The sequence below is a fragment of the Gavia stellata genome, chromosome 33 (genome assembly GCF_030936135.1).
Source record: "Gavia stellata isolate bGavSte3 chromosome 33, bGavSte3.hap2, whole genome shotgun sequence".
NCBI lineage: Eukaryota > Metazoa > Chordata > Aves > Gaviiformes > Gaviidae > Gavia > Gavia stellata.
In genome coordinates, this window is record NC_082626.1 from 4,213,186 (window position 1) to 4,230,057 (window position 16,872).

The following is a 16,872-nucleotide window of genomic DNA, read 5'->3' on the forward strand; positions in this document are numbered from 1 at the left end:
CAGAGGAGCCCAGAGCACTTGACAAGCAAACTAATGAATTCAGGCATCACACCCCCTCGGTGAAATTAATGGGTTGATATGCATGCAAACAGAGGCCCTAGGAAAGGAAGGGACTTTGCCCAGCATCACCCCATAAAGAAGTCAGGACCAGCACCTCTGAATCCAAACCCTTCAGTCGAGCCTTGAACCACCTTATTTTTTCCCTTTTTGGCCTTCTCTCCAGAGCTGTGACACCGTTACTCTCTCCCTTACTTGGCAGTTGTAGCAGAAATCATTCTAGTGTTTCAAGATCGCAACCAAGAGATGAGAAGGCAGCACTGCTACAGAGCCGTTGCTTCCGAGCTGGCATATTCCTGTCCCCCCTTCACGCTCCAGTCCCCTGGCCATCAGGAACCAGCAGATGACAACACGGGGGGGGGATGAGCAAAAGGCTCCCTATGCAACAAATCGAGGCAGTGTGGTATAAACAGGAGAGCGATCATCACCCAGCTAAATTCAAACACAATTAGAAAGGAAATACAGTCATGGATGTTACTAGCTGCACACAGACAGAGCCTCGGGCAAATGCCGTCACCAGAGCCAAAAATACGTGCTTTGGCTAGCTCCCTGTGGAGGGCGATGGAAATGGTTCTCCGTGGCTGACCTGCAATGCCGCATATTCGGGGGGCTTACAGCCACTGAGATGAGCAACCCTCAACTCAACCTCAAGGGACAATAATTCCACTGTTACATCCCAGAAAGTCCTGCAGGAAGGAGACGATCCAGGTCTTTTTGGGTCACATCCCAGTGCAGGGTCCTGCCTTCTCCCGTGAAAAAGTCCTCCCTGCTCCAAGACCTCAAAAGCTTCTCTGACACCAGGACAGCGGCCTTAGAGCTATGACCATCCCTATGACTTCCAAGTAAGGCAGAACAAAATGTCCTGCTCAGACTTTAAGACACAAACTGGCATAGAGATCAAATGTAATTGGGAAGAAAAAATAAAAATGATCAGGTTGAAGTCGACTGGGGGGAAACCTGGATGCTTCTGAGGGGAAAGAGGATCACTCAGGGTCCAGGCTGAGACAGGCAGCTGGGAGTTATGGTGAAGGAATGGGCCAGGGAAGTACCAAGAGAAGGTCACGAGATTTTCTTTCAACACACTGAGCTTGCACAGAAGTCACACACTGTGTCATTAAAAAGAGAGAACAGTGGAAAACTAGTTTTGCCCTTCAAGGCATTTCTGACCTAATTACGTTGAACTTTATTTGCTCAGAAGCCCTTAAAAATCGCTCCACTTTAAGGCAGTTTCCTGATCAGCTATGGGTTCAGACTAACTCCAATATATCCACATCCACCCAAGTCTGAAAAGTCACACAGGGATTCCCTAAATCACCCAAGCTTTGAAGTGTCATTTCCAATTCACACCCCCGCCCCGGGTTGTGTGTGCTGCCCGAAATGGGAATTTCAAAGCCTGAGCACAGACACGCTTTCAAGAACCTGCCCCATCTCTCACCACCATGAAGACACAGGTGACTGAAGCCCAAATGCACTTCCAGGTCCTGTGCAGCCCTACCTTCCCTGCAGAACCCTCCACCTCCAAGCTCTCCCCAGCCTCGAAGGAAGGGCACAAATAGCTCCTTGTGCTGGAAACCAGGGCAGCGCGAGGCAATTAACACCCGACAGCAGGGTGGTCTCAACTTCCACCCTACCCTGCACATCGCTGGAAAAGGAGCCTGCCACCTTATCAAAACTGGAGGGGAAGAAACTGCAGTGACTATCGTAATAGTTATGTTATCTGCAGCTACATTACGTCCCAGGTAATGAGTGCTGACACTTTCCTCAGCCTCATGGACCCTCTGTAGCCCAGGGATGTCTGGACCTCAGTGCTTTGTGCTCCCACAAACCACCAATTTGCTATCCAGTCATTGCAACCAACCTTCCCTCCCTTAAACATCATCCTCAGCTGGAATATTGGTGGAACTGGAAAGGGAAGTGCTGAGCTCCAGTACCCTGAAGCTCAGTGACACATACCCTGACACTGGGGATGGTTTACTTGTCCTAAACCGTTCAAAAGCACCAACATCCTTGAGGCCACACGTCAGTTTTACCCTTGGGCAGCATATGTTATGGAAACGAATCTTTCAAACGAACCTCAGCTTCCGCTGATCCTCCTCTTCCTGCGTAGCAAAAGCCTTCCACTGGAAGTGGGCTATGATTTCACTCTGATTGTGGATGATGATGGATCCGTGGTTTGACAGCGAGAGGTAAGTCTTCTCAACTGCCAAGGAGTTCCTGTCTAGCCTGATGTTGACATCTCCAGCTGCTCCATAAAGGCTTGTGTGAACATCTTCACCTGCAACAAAGCAAAAGGCAGTCTTTGCTCATCTCACTTGCCGACAGAAGTACAAGGAACAGAGCAAACCACAAGTAACAGAAGAAAGCGTTACAGCTTTTAGCTGTATTAGCAGTTCCACGGATCAGTACGTTTATCACATCCTGATAGATACATGTGTACAGCACAAGGATGTCCTGGACACCACCTTAAGCACTTAATTTCTGGGTGTGTTTGTAGAGGTTTATCCCCAACGTGACAGCATTTACAGTGAGATTTTTCGGATGTGCCCAGGTGCCCTTTGGGTTGCCATCTCACTCAGGTCACAGGGAATTCTGCAAAGTCATTCAGGTGACTCTGAGGAGTCCCACCACAGTCACAGCTTGACCAGGGTCTCCTGCAGGCACACCACCAGTGGTGGGTCTCTCCTGAGGACCCCTTGTAACTGACAAGCAAAGATGCCTGGGGGCATGTGGACAGAAAAGGGAGGTTCAGAGGAACAAGTCAAGTGACAGCCCACCGCAGGATGACACGCAGAAGACAACCTCACTGTGTTGTAGAAGCAGTGCCCTCACTTGCTGTGGGTTTGTGAAGATATGGCAAAACGAGACTGGTGGGGCACAGCCCACACCAACCCGCCCACTGCAGACCTGCAAGCCCATTTTTTCAGCCTGGATCCTGTTGCCTATGCCCGAGGGCGCAAGTCTATGCTGAATATTCCCAAGCTGTTCAACAACCAGAGCGAGGACATCTTTGCTTTCCAACTCACACCAAGCTGAAGAGGAGCGAGCCCCTGGCTGTGCACATCAACTGATTAATGACCGGAGTCTTGCTGGGGTACCTGCCAGCATCACACCCTCCAGAACAGACTCCCACCAAAGGCTCCCTCATTCCCAGAGCTTTCAAACCTTCATTCTTCCCAACCAAGGAACTCCTGGGAGTCAACTGAGCTCAAACTTCACTACCAAGCCCACTCTTCCTGTTGTGGGTGAGTGTTTCCCAGGTGAGATGCAAACAGCAAACATCAGACATGCTCTCCAGAAACAGCATTTCTAGGGAGTGGTGCTTCAAGCCTCCGAGCCAGCCCCAACTGACAAGCGCAACAACCCGGCCATGGCCTGGAGGGCATCCCTCTGCAAAGGCACAGCCTCGTCCTCACTGCAGGGGTTCCAGCAAGGCAGCCAGTGGATGGACCTGCCTTTAAAAGGCTGCCATGCAACAACACAAGGGGAGAGCTGGATGGACTCCTTCAATCCTAAGCCAGGCAACACAGCAGAATCACATTCGCTTTGGGAGCGGGGAATGAGGCAAGACTCACCCTTAAAATAGCAGATCTCTACAGTCATTCATTCATCTCCAAACATGGAGAATTCAGCCTTCATGCCTGTATAAGCCTCAATTTCTTTGCTCTTAAGGGAGTTTGGAGTGGCAGGGATTTGTGGCCAGAGCTGAGTTATGTTGGGAGAAAACCAGCAATGTTTCCAAGGACTGGACAATCCGCCTCCCATAAGGGACAATTTAGCATATAAAAATAACTGAAGTTCAGAAGAGTTAGAGGCAGGTATGCTTTATAAGCATTACCTTTCCCCTGCGCTGAATCCTCGGCATACACTGGCAAGCAGATGAGCCAGGACCCAAGAAATGGGAGATAGGCACAGTGCTTCGAGCGTGCACAACGCCGGTTTCTGGAAACACAAGCTAATCCTCCACAATGATCAAGACAAACTACTACAAAAGAAACACCATGAAAACTATCATCTCACTGTCCAAACCCATGCCCACATGGGTCTTGAAGTATTGGGTATAGTTCTGATCTCAAAAAACGTTTGAAATTAAATAGAGAAGGGCAGAAAGTACAATTAAAAGTATGGAGCAGCTTCTGCATGAAGACTGCATAGGATTCCTCAACCTAGCAATCATATGGGAGATAGATGGGAGAGGTTTGTAAAAGCATGAATGGCCTGGGAAATGTGAATGAGGAAAGATTTGTCAGGATTTGTCGTAAGACAGGAACCTCAGGGCCTGAAATCATGTTATTAGTCAGAAATGACACAGAAGTAGTAGTACTTTTCCAGCGAATATTCCTTCCTTTCCAACATACTGCCATAGGATGCTGTAGAGGCTAACAGCTATAAATCCAGAGAGCAACCGGACAAATTCTCGGGAGATAAAACCATCAGAAGCTCTTAAACAAAGATGAGAATGAAGCCTCCAGCACAGAAAACTGCTAACTCCAGAGCCCACGGGGGAGAAAGCATATGCACTGCCTGTTTCTACACGCTTTGCTGAGCATCCCCCGTGACTGCTCTTCTGGAGATGAGCTGGGGACGCAGCCACCCTTACACTCCTGGCTGCAGGCACCGAGGACTCTTTTGAAGGCTGGAGGGCTTGCCGGAGCACCTTCTACCGCAAGGAGAAGTATTTGACATCGTGCTGAAGATATAAACCCAGAAATGGCTCGGTACAGTACAGCGTGCACAGATGCCGGTGAGTCAGGAGGAAGCCGCAGCTCTGTCTGCCAGGCAGATGAACTGACACAGAGAGCGGAGCTGCCACGGTTGGCCAAGGGCAGCTGCAGACTTCATGTCTGGGGTGCCAAATTAGATGTGACATGTCATTTAAGACTCTTGGTTGTCTAATACATGAGGTTAAAAAAAAATCTCTCTACTGTAACAGTGATGTAGCACTAGGCATTGCACTTGACAAGGTAATGTCCATGGTGTGTAGTCTGGGATGCTTTGCTGCCGTGAAAGCACATTTACTGAATCTAGATGTATCTGCCCTACCATTATTTACACAACACAATCGTACTACAGGCTGTCAATTCTTTCCTCCTTACATGCTTTTGATACATTTCCTACAGGCGGCAGGACACAGCGCTCACTCTGCAACCCAAACAAAGCAAGGCCTAAACTTGAAATTAAAAGCTAGACTTTTTACACAGCAGTAGGGCAGACGCTTTGGGTTGTGCACTCCCGGATGATGCTCTTTGACACAGCAGAACCACCACTGTTTTATTCCACCATCCATCTGCATGACTATGGATGCAGGTGTCTTAGCACATCATTACTTTTTACTGTGTTGAATCAAGAAATCTAGTATTGGGTCATCCTTCCTGGGGCCTATTCTGCAGGAAAAAATGTTAAAAAGGGGGAATTTACAGGACAGCTAAAACATCTCTCTGAATTCTTCTAATGCTACATGATCATCCTGGTGCAAGAGGAAATAGTTTTCAGAGCAGTACAAATTGTTCTTAAATAGAAAGACAAATTTGGTTTAGCCTGAACGTGTAGCTCAATGAATGGATGAGCAAACCCTCGAACAAGATTTCAAAACAATTTTTGGGATTTATGAAGAATGCTTTCCTAATATTCAAGAGTAGTACTTTCCTTCATTGATCACCGCTCTAAATACTAGAAAGCTGGCAGCCAGATTGATTAGACCGAATAGAAACAAAACAGCACCCTGCTGCACCTCGCCTTCACTGAGATGATTCTTCCTTTATCCCTGTCACTCCTCACATCGATCTGCAATAAGTAATTCTTTTGCTCCCGCTACTATCATACCCAACTGCCTCACCGCTGCCGGCACACTCTTGTTTTTCAAACAGCATGCAAAGGACAGCTATTACCACTCCACCAGGCTAAGCCATCTCTGGGAAGCTAGAGAAGTCACCTACAGCTGGAGCCAGCCCTCCCCAACAGATGCTTTTTGCTGCACCTCCCGCAGAGCTACTGCTAGATCAGAGTCAGGAGCACTGCTCTGAGCCCTTTCGCTGTCGGGAAGCTAATGGCATCACCTATGAGGTGCGTTGGGTCTCCACCGGCCTGAGGAAGGCAATCTGTCAGCCCCCACGCTTGAACTGCCAGCACTAGAACAAAATGCAGAGCAGCGACAGTCATTTTTAAGTGTTTCTCCAAGGCAGTGTTCATGAGCCACCTTCAGACTCTTAAATCATCACGTTATTTACTCCAGCCCTAGGAGCAGCTTGTTTAAAAACCTCACCACTAAATAACGGCTGCTGCTAACACGGGTGTTTCCGAAGAATCATTCCCAGGCTACAACAAAGCTCAGAGCATCCTAATCATTACCATTGCCACAGTTATCGCTGTTAACGGACAGAAGTCCCCGGCATGGCCCAGGCCTCAGCAAAGCACCCGCTGAGCCCATGCGGCACATCGACAGAAGAGGGTCTCTACCCCAAAGGCATTGCAAGGAACCGTAAGACAACAGATGGGGAGGAAGAGGGAGATGGAGAGCAACGACAGGCCGGCAGTGGTCTACGGGACAGGCTGCAGGCTCTTCAGACAGCTCTCTTCCACATTAAAAGTCATTTCCTTGTCCATCAGGCTCTTTGTTGTGCATCCATCTGTAATGGAGCACCCAAAGTATTCCCCATTAGCTCCTCTGCCCCACGCTTAGGAAGAGCTCTTTGCCTCGTTATAGGATGAAATACTCCGGCACGGGAATATCTGGGAGCCAGCAGGGAGGCTTGTTTCTGCCCTGCGTGAAGGAGCCTCACAGAATGTGTTGAAAAGGACAGTAAAACTATCGGATGATGAAAGACAGTGCTGCCGCGGGCTATTTTTAATCATTATTGCTACTACAGTAACGATACGCTGGGGTACCTGACTGGCTGAAACATTGCTCTTGGCCCACGGGGAAAATAGTGCAGGAACTTTCATTCTGATTGCCTGGCAGAGACATGCCCAACACACCACTTAATAAATCAATCACCCTTCAAGCTGCTCTTCTGCTTCTCAGCAGATACTGATTGATCCACAAGGAAAGGAGGTTAACGAATGGTCAGTTCTGCCCTGAAACCCATCCAGAGTCAATGACACTTAAGAATGTATTACTGATTTCCACTGATGATAGGGTAGACAAGCTGCGCTCAAGGGTGACCTGCAACGAGATGAAAACCACCTTCTTCCAGAAATTTGTCATGCGCTAAAAATGGGATCTGCAGCGTCACATGAAAGTCTGTTTCTGTGCATACCTGGGGATGAACAAAAACTGCCAAAAGGAGATATTTAACTTCCTAATGACCCTCCAAGTACACCCCCCCCCCCCAGTCTGTGCTCATGCAGCCAACTCCATGGGTTGCTTTAGCAGGGTTTTTGTCAGGACGGGTATTAGGTAGTTGTGGAGATATAAAGCCATGCAAAAAAACCTCAAGCACAAATGAAGCACAAACCTGATTCCCCTTCATCTACCCTCAAAGCGATGGACCATCTGTCTTGAAACACGAGGCCCTGGAGAGGGGGCAGAGGCCATACTCTGTTTGCAAGAAGCATAACAACCTTACTTAAAACAGTATAAAAAAATCATTCTTGCAAGCAGCGCTAGAAAAGGGGAACAAAGACAGGGAACAGTTGTGACCTATTAGCTGTTTTGACATAAACAAACACTTTGGAGACCAATTAGACTCACCCATCAATCTAATTGATTTGGACTATAAAAGCCTATAACCAATCCGTTGGATAAAGTATTAGTTACCAATCCTCCATCTTTTGCAACGCCGCTACTGTTAAGATGCAAAGTCAACATATAATTGCACAAACTCCTATTTACACCTTTTTTTCACCTACAATATGCGCCTCCCTCCACCCACCTAGTTCCCACTCCCTTCGAAGCAGGCATACAAGAACATAAGTCAGTCAGAAACCAGCCGTACTGCTGGGAATTCGCGCAAGCAAAGGAAGAAAAGCCCAACCCGCACTCACCACCTGCCACAAGCAGAATGAAAAATCCCTTTGCAAAGCTGTTAAATGCCTGATGGCCCAAGAAAAAGCTAGAGAAGCCTCTTGTAACAGCTACAGCATCAGTCTGACTTACACCTTACGATAACGTGGGAAACAAGGTCTTTATAAACTCACGGAATAAAGTAAGTTTCTAAACATCTCCCAGCACTAAACACAAACAAAAGAAACTGTGTCAGTGCACTACAACAAAGCTTCGGAGTCAAAAGAGGCTGCTGCTTAGGAAGCAGATTTCCCCAACTCTTAGCACTTGTAAGGAGCTACTATAAATCTGTCTGGTGTTGAAGGAACAGAGAATTGCACGAAGACGAACAACTATAGAGGTGAATAGCAACAGCACACAGCGGGGGCAATCAGAAGCTCAGGGTCTGTTGCCGTGAATTTAGCTCAATAGTAGCTTAACGCCACTCACAGCAACATCCGAGCCCCCGTAAACACTCACACAAGACTAAGATTAAAGCCAGAAAACGGTTTTGGTATTCCCACCCTGGTATCCTCCACAACACAGGGACGACTCAGATAAATATCTAAAGAGGTAGCAAGTTTGCTCAGGCAAGAGTTGAGCCTCCTCCATTCTGGCTGCGGTCAGTACAAATTGAGAGCACTCAGCAACCTCTTTGAGTGATCTCAGGAAGGGAACATGCAACACGACAAGGGCTAAACCTCAGCGAAACCCTGCTGCCTACCCACATCCATCAGCGGATTTGCAAAGAAGAACAAAAGAGAAAGGAAAAGGCTTGATCTACAGACTAAATCAATAGGATTTTCATTTCATTTCCAAACAAGTTCCTGGAAGCCACTCATTGCAATGCCGGCCTTGCAAGACAGATGACAAGACCCTTGGTAGAAAAGAGGTTCTTAAAGGAGAGAGAACAGAGCTATGCAAAGGTGCTTGTGTTCTCCAAAGTCTACACACCAACACACATGAGTAGCACAGCAAGGCAGCGCTTTTCTCAGATGCTTTAGCCTTGTGGGTAGCTGAGATGTTCGGAGGTGCTGGCACACCCGTGCTACAGTCACTTGTTCAGCCTCAAACAGCGAGAAACAACCAGGGCTGGGATTTAATGAGTTTCCTGCACGCGCACAGTGGTCACTAACACACCACCAAGCCCTCGCACGGGTGGCCTCATTTACCAAAGTAAGCCAATTCAGCTAAACCCAGCATCGATTTTACCTGAAGAAAGGGATTCAGCATCCCGACACGTTTACATTCCCAGCTGGCAACCCCATGCTGATCCACGTAGGAACTGAACGGTCACTAACACGGTTGACAATTCCCCTTGGCCCATTTGCCATACGACGTAGCCCCTACTACAATTTAGCACCGTGGCCAAGACGCACAGGCTTTCCTTCCTCCGCTGCCAGACAAGCACACCCGGTTCTGTAGTTACCCATCATCTTCACCAAACCCAAATGGATCTAACACATCACGTCAAACTCGCTGTCATTCCACGGGTGACTAAAGAGCTCCACATCAGCTCTCTGCCTACTCAGTTTTTAATATGCCTTAATTTTTCCTGTGATCTCATGCCTCGTTCTCCCCATTTGAGATGAAATGTCAGTGTTTTCTCAAGCTGGCAGTTTTTACTCATGGCTCCAGAGAATGCTGCAGCACAGAAAAGCTGTCTGTGCTTAGACCAAGAAGGGCAGAGGCGTCTCAGGGTGTCCTACGTAGAGTAGAAGACCTAGAATCATCTCTGATAGCCACTTGGAACCCTGAGCATTGCTGCCACACTCAGTACAGCCATGCCCATTCAGTTCTTTGAATCACAGAATCACTAAGGTTGGAAAAGACCTGTAAGATCATCAAGCCCAACCATCAACCCAACACCACCATGCCCACTAAACCACGTCCTGCAGTGCCACGTCCACACGTTCCTTGAACACCTCCAGGGACAGTGACTCCACCACTTCCCTGGGCAGCTTATTGAGATCCACCCAGGAAAGTTTTTACTATTTTTTTCCTTCTTACATTGCCCCAGGAAGTCGTATCTAGCCTACGAACATTCGTGCTGGCTCAGAGGAAGGGGATGATCACAGATCTGCTAAGCACGCTCGCTCCAGACACCCGTAGGGCTAGCAGCTGTAGAGGCAGTCCATGCAGGCAGATCCTGGCCAACCCAAACTGCACATCGTCTTGGCTCTCTGGTGCTCAGTACAAAAATCCCCTGCAGTGATTCCCCTCAGCGCAGACAGCCTAAGCACCTCGCAGCTTTCAGGACTGGAAAGGACCCCAGGAGAGACTAGAGGGGCACTGCCAGGGAGGAGACATCTCAGGCCAGGGCTTGCTTCTCCACACTGCAGCCTAGTGCTACGTAACACAAGGCTGATGTCTTGCCTTCCATCTAAAAGCGAGCAGCAATGGGGAGGAAACGATGCTGGGGACCCCATACTTCCAGGGCCAGCCAGCAAAGCCCAGAAGCAGGGGAACAAGGCAGCCAGACCCTTCCCTGACCCAGGGCTGGGCAAGCTCAGCTCCACATTGTGTCCAGCACTGGAGAAATAGTTAGCTGCTCTCTCTTTCTCCCATACAGGAATAACCTGAATTTGGTAGAGGGCAAGTTTTGCTTCCCCACGGCTCAGGAAGGAAGGCGTTACTTCATCCGCTTCCTACAGGGACAGTAACTAACCCAGTGCAGGAAAACTCCATCTCATTGACAACTACGGAGCCAGAGGCAGACGCTGCCCGCATCTTCTACCTGCTCTTGAAGTAATTAATCAAGGAGCTGAGGCTGAGCTCTCCCTTCCTTGCCCTGGCTGTGCAGAGCCACAAAGGATGCTCTGAGCCTGGGTCTGGCATCCACATCAAACAAGCTGATATTTGCTTTAGGAGACCTCCTGCTCAGGAACTGTCAAGCCCTCCCGTAAGTTCTGTAGGAAGTGGAGGGAAAAGAAGGTATTAATCTGCCAAATACCCAGATGGTTCCTCAGCAGGCTTTTAGCACGAGACTGGAGGCTTCCAGTAGGACTAAAACCACTGAGAACTATTCCTGAGCCACACGTTCCCTTTTCTTCTGGGGAAGCTGCTTTCTGGGGCTCTACACCAAGGGCAGACAGGACAGTAATGGAGTAGACACTCCTGCCTGAGGGCTGGCTCTTCTCGCATGTGCCATCTCCGAAAATTCACATATGAGTACTGGCTCTGATCTCTCCCCCTCGAAGAGGACGAGATCCTGCCCCCAGGCTTTTGCTTCTGTGTTACAGTCTCACAGAGCCACCGAAGGAAAATGCTCTGCAGGATTACACTTATTTCTGACAGCAATAAAGGCATCTCAATATATAGTGTCTGTCAGCCACGCACAAGCTCAGTGAGGCTTTGCTAATTACTGACGTTTCCTGTGCTGACAAAGGCATCCCAAGGGATGCAGTCACTGATGGGGAAAAAAACCTCTACAGAGGACTTTCAGCACCGCACAACAGATCTCCTAGACTAGAAGCACGTTGTAGCACCTTGCCACAGGGTGCCGGGGGCACTGCAGGCACCCACCTACAAGCACAGAATCTGGTCTTACACCTTGAAGGCCACCCATCATACCAGAGTAGGTACTTCTTGGAGACAGGAGTCTAATGTGAGTCAGGATTTAGGGAGCTCCGAGCAGAGAAGTGATTCTCCTTCCACAATTCCCACCATCTCTCCAGCACCTCCTGTCTCTGGCAGCCTCCTTTACTTGCGTCGAGGATTGCCATAGACATTCTTGTTTCTGGGTGCCATGGGACTGGTGAGTTTGTTTGCAGCTCCGGCACAGCTCTGGGAAGCTGCCACGCATCTCCTTAACCACGCGTCCCTGAGCAAAGCTCACCCTCCCGCCCCAAGCTTGTGCTATGCCGTCAGGTTGCAATGAACGCTCTGATTGCAGCACACTGGGTTTGATGTACAAACACAGCAGCACGCAGGGCAAACAGCTTGGGTAGCTCACTTGAGAACTGCTTGAAAGCTACAAGAATATCTAAGCTTTATGAATAATGACTTGGTTGAAACTAGAGACTTAACTCCATAAACTTATTTTCCCACAACCACATGGGGTGGGCTAAGTGTCACCTGGGAAGGGCCAAGCCACCGACCAACCTTCAAGCCGTCCTGAGGGCAGAACACTTTCCAAACCTGTACATCTGCTTGGCATGCAGGCTTCAGAAACCCCTTCTGATACCATCATGAAGATGATGAATAGAGAGGACCACTAGATGATCTTGGAGGTCCCTTCCAATCCAAACCATTCTATGATTTATGAGGAGGAGCCCCGAACATCCCAAGTCACCTTCATTTCAGGATGGGCAGGGATTTTTCGCACCCACACACAGGTGCATGGGGCAATTTAGAGGAGTTTGGACATGTAAAGCACCGAAGATCAATTTTTCATTGGAAATCATTATGCTTTTAGCAGCAAAGACACTTCCTTCACACTCATCTGTAAAGTCTGTAGCAACAGGACTATCAATATACGTACTGTCTATCGAGGGGACAGTACCTACATTCCTAGCCAGGGCAGTCTAAAGGATGCACAATTTAAATCAACCAAGTAATAGGCAAAGGGAAAATTGTGACTTACTGACATTGAAGAGCTCCACATTTGCTTAAGCAATGCTAGCGACAGATTTGACCCAATTTCAGCAAAAATTAAATCAAGGCAACACGCACCTGATCCTGCGTAAGTCACACTCACAACAGCATGATTTATTGAGAACTACTGCCATTTGTGAGCTGAGCAAGTCAATACCCATATGCAGCAAAGCAAGGAAAATGCCTCCCAACATCCTAAACCGCTGTGATGCTCTTAGCACTTCTGTTTCGTAATAAACAGTCGGTTGGTGGCTCTGATAGAGCAACACAGCAGCTTTTTGTATGTGAGTCACACGGAGTCTGACTTAGTGCAGGACAAATTAGCCAGGGCTTGCCATGCGAGGTTGGGTAACATTGTCTGGTGCTCTGCACTACACCTGCAATAAGCAGCTTTTAAGAAGGATTGATTAAATGTTTGGGTTTCACTTTAGCAATTAATCACAGCAGCCTTTTACTTGTATGCTTCAACGCTAGAGAGATAATCCCTTCATTATTCCCTTGCTCTCCTCCTTATTCCGTGGTTTATTTAAAAATAACTGCACTGTTGTACTGACAGGCGGGAATGAAATCCTAGGTTTATCTCCCAGGTAGCTGCACGTGTTCCTGCGAGGTCGCCCATCTCAGAGCCAGCAGATAGTTTGATCTCCATGGTCTAGCCATGCAAATTGCTTCGGCAAAGATTAACCACGAAGGAACCAGGTGTTTCAGTAAGAACCAGACTCAGGTTTTCAAAGCAAGCCATGAAGATCCTGGCCCTAATTATTCACTCAGTCTTCTCAGTCACAAAGTAGAAACCCTACAGCCCTAACCTCTAGCGTTACTACTGATTTACCCCAGAGAAAGATCTAGCCCTCTGAATTTTATCCTATAGACTCTCTATTTGCATACAAATGAGGTACTTTTTGTGCTCCTTTCAGTAGTTCTTTCAAGAAAGTCTTACCCAAACCCATGAGCTTCCCAGAGTGAGCATAAACCATTCTCTGGGAATACGTCACTAACTGACAAATATTGAATAAAGCTGTGATAACTCAAAGCCACAAAGAGCATCTGGAAGATAAAGGAGCCTTTTTATAACTTCTACAAACTCAAAACAACTAAGATGTTCACTGCTGGGCTAAAGCATCACAGCATCACCTAGATGAGGACATGATGCTTCCCAGGACCAACAGTCAGGAATAGGGACAAACCAAACCTCTCTTTCCAGCAAGAGAAAACGCACACCAAATGCATTCATGCAACGGAGAAAGCGTCTCCTTCAGCATCACAAGATACCTCTCCTGAACCAAGGCCGACAGAAGCACTTTAACATGTCGCACCTTCTTCTTGAGTTTTCCCCACTCACTCCTAAAGCGACTTATAAAGCTGACGGTATTTCTGTGGCCTGATCTTGGCTTCTCGTACCCTAGCATACATTTTACACCTATCTCGGGAGGCACTGAGCACTTTCTGCCAAATCCCAAGAGCCCTCAAGTCCTGGCTACTTTAGTCCTGATCTTGGGAACCATGGGCTGTAGATGGGTAGAGGGCAATACGGAAAAAAAGGTCTGTGGCAAGACGATGGAGAAGCAGTACATGGGACAGAGGTGTGTAAGAGACAGCGGGCACTGGAGAGAGTCTAACAGAGATGTGTGTTCCCTGGGTTACGCTTCAAACATAGCATTGTCTAGGAATAAAACCTCACGCATACATATGCAGGCTGCAATGGTGAGTCAAGGTTTCTCCTTCCTCCGCTCAGCAACTCCCAGAAAAACAGCATTCCAGAATCTCATTCCCATTTGAGGGGCATCTACTTTAACAACCCCCTCAACACCAACTATTCTTCACTTTTATCCGAGGTAAAGCTGGGGCAGGGCAGGTACCCCTGGAGAGGGAATTGAGGTGGCTGGGACAACGGGGAATGATGGTGGAAGACTGTCACGAGGAGGTGCTGGGTGCAGAACACCATGCTGACACCAGGGTCCCCCAGGGACGGACCAGCGCACAGGACATACAGAACAAGGACAGGCTCAGCCTTTGACCCTTATCCGCTCACTTCTAAGCACTGAAACATACAGAGCTTTTGGAAGAAAAGCTTTTAGAAGTTGCCCACAAAGCAAACTTAACATTATTCTGCTTAGAAAGGGCTCTGCTTTGAAGGATGCAGAGAGCGTGCACCACGCAGCGCCCAGCACTTACCTGTGTCGTAGTGAACTACCAAGGACCTGGAATGGTGCCCGGTCTTCAGTGGGTGAAACTCCACTGTCACTTGCATGGCATCACCAATCCCAAGAGTCCCGACGGAGGGATCGACAGAGAAAGGGCTGCAAGGCAAAGACAGCTATCAGGACTATTGCGGGACATTTGGGGACTGTATTCCTTTGGCAGTCTAGTTCCCTTCAGCTCACTTGGGCAAGCAAGGAGCAAACAAACCACAGCCAGCAGAAGACAAACACAACATACAGGATCAGAAACAGAGCAACTGACTCCCGCTTCTGCAGAGATCCAGCCCTCAGATCCCATCGCATAAAATGACCTCATCTCCCCCATGCTCTGCGTCCAGTTCTCTGCAGCCTCAGGAGTCCGACTGCTAGCACTACGATCAGAGAATGGCTTATGAAGAACACAGAAATGGTAACAGCTATTTGCACACATAACCTGATGCTGATTTCCTCAGGAATCTGTCTTTTCCTGCTACCCAGAAACCTCACCTCAAGAGATGCAATACCTGTTCCAATGAGATTACAGCCTAGAAATCAGACAACAAAAGTCTTTTCTAAAGACCAGAGACTAATTATGGTTTAATTTGCAGAATTCATTTTTTTCTTTTTACCTTGGAAACATTCTGGTTTAGCCTAAGAAAGGGCACGTTTTATCAGCATTTCAATGAAAGCTGCTCCAAAAAAAGGAACCATCAGAAAAATCTGAGTGCAAATGCAGATCGGAGCGATCCCATGGCATGGAAACAAGACACAAAAGGAGTATCCCATTTACAGCCTGAACAATTAAATCTCTAGCTAAATGAAGCGCCATTAACAGGAGCATATCAAGGCGAGTTTAACAGGAGGTTTTCTCTCTGTTCACAAGCAACGCAATCTGGGACTCTGGGTTGTAATCCAAGCTCGGTAACTGTTTGCCTGGCCCACCAGACAAAGTCTGTGCAATGTGTTGGAAATAATTATGAAAATGCGTTGGCCTACTTTGGATTTAGTATGAGTTATTATGATTTGTCACCAGGTAAACAGCTCTTGGCTGGTAGACACAAAACTCAGTGCTTTAACGCTTAGGGCTAAGTCAGATGAAACATGCTTCTGCACAACGGCAGCTGGGCTCCGTGGCTCTTGTGCAGCCCCACTTAGAAAACAAAAGTTACTGGGTTTAGTGCTTTGCTGGTGGTCAATTTGTCACCGTAAAAACACGTTCTGGAGAGTTTTACCGTGATCAGAGAACGCAATGCGCACACAAAAATAATGAGAACAACCGGAGCCGTGCGCAAGCTGAACTTTGTTCACGTAAGTAGTGACAGCGATGAAATTGCTGGAGTTTCTGCTCGTTAAGGAGATATTACTGTGATTAGGGGCCTGACCTCTTCCCATTACAACTAGTGAGAACATTACTGCTGACTAATGGAGAAGCATTGGGCCTGCAACGTTTACGTGCTGGACTTGAGACTTCTGAGAGAGAGGAGGAGGAGGAAAGACAAGGCACCACCAGCCTCAGAACCGGATTGCTCTACATGCTGCTGCACCTCCACTGGTGGTTACGCCAGGACTGCTGCAGGTCTCTGCTGGCGCGTGGGGGGGATCATGGCCTGCTGTGGGAAAGGCACGGATTTTTTTTCCCCCCTTCTTTTTTTGCCAGAAGCGTTGCCAGAAAAGCTGCTAGCTAAGGAAGGGGACTCCTGGCAACACTTCAGCACTGCCTCCCATCCCATCATCTTCCTACTCCTTCCCCATGTCTAGGTACTCCTGCCCTCACATGGCTGGGATGGGAATAACACTCCTGCGGGTGACTTCAGGGGACCCCTGAGAAAGAAGTATCTTCCTATTTTCAAATTCTCAGAAGAGGACCTAGCCAAGTTCAGGACTCTGTTCTCAGGACTGAGAAACCGAGCACAAATCAGACACTGCATCTCCTACACCCCACCCCATGCTGTACCCACAAGACAACTCTGTTACTGCTGTAGCAAGAGCTCATTATCCCTCACATAGACCAGGTTCTCCAAGACCCAAAGATGCAAGCTCCATGGCTAAACTTAACTCCTC

The 16,872-nt window shown here is 48.1% G+C and overlaps 1 protein-coding gene across 1 annotated transcript in view; it reads right to left on the bottom strand.

The window, feature by feature from the left end:
- LOC132320046 (hydrocephalus-inducing protein homolog) overlaps positions 1 to 16,872 on the bottom strand; it is a 144,577-nt gene that overhangs the window by 109,274 nt on the left and 18,431 nt on the right. Inside the window, exons 6-7 of the mRNA XM_059832149.1 lie at positions 14,807 to 14,931; positions 2,131 to 2,332 (exon numbers count right to left, since the gene is read on the bottom strand). Of these exons, the coding sequence (XP_059688132.1) occupies positions 2,131 to 2,332; positions 14,807 to 14,931 (327 nt within the window). The remainder of the gene's footprint in view (positions 1 to 2,130; positions 2,333 to 14,806; positions 14,932 to 16,872) is intronic.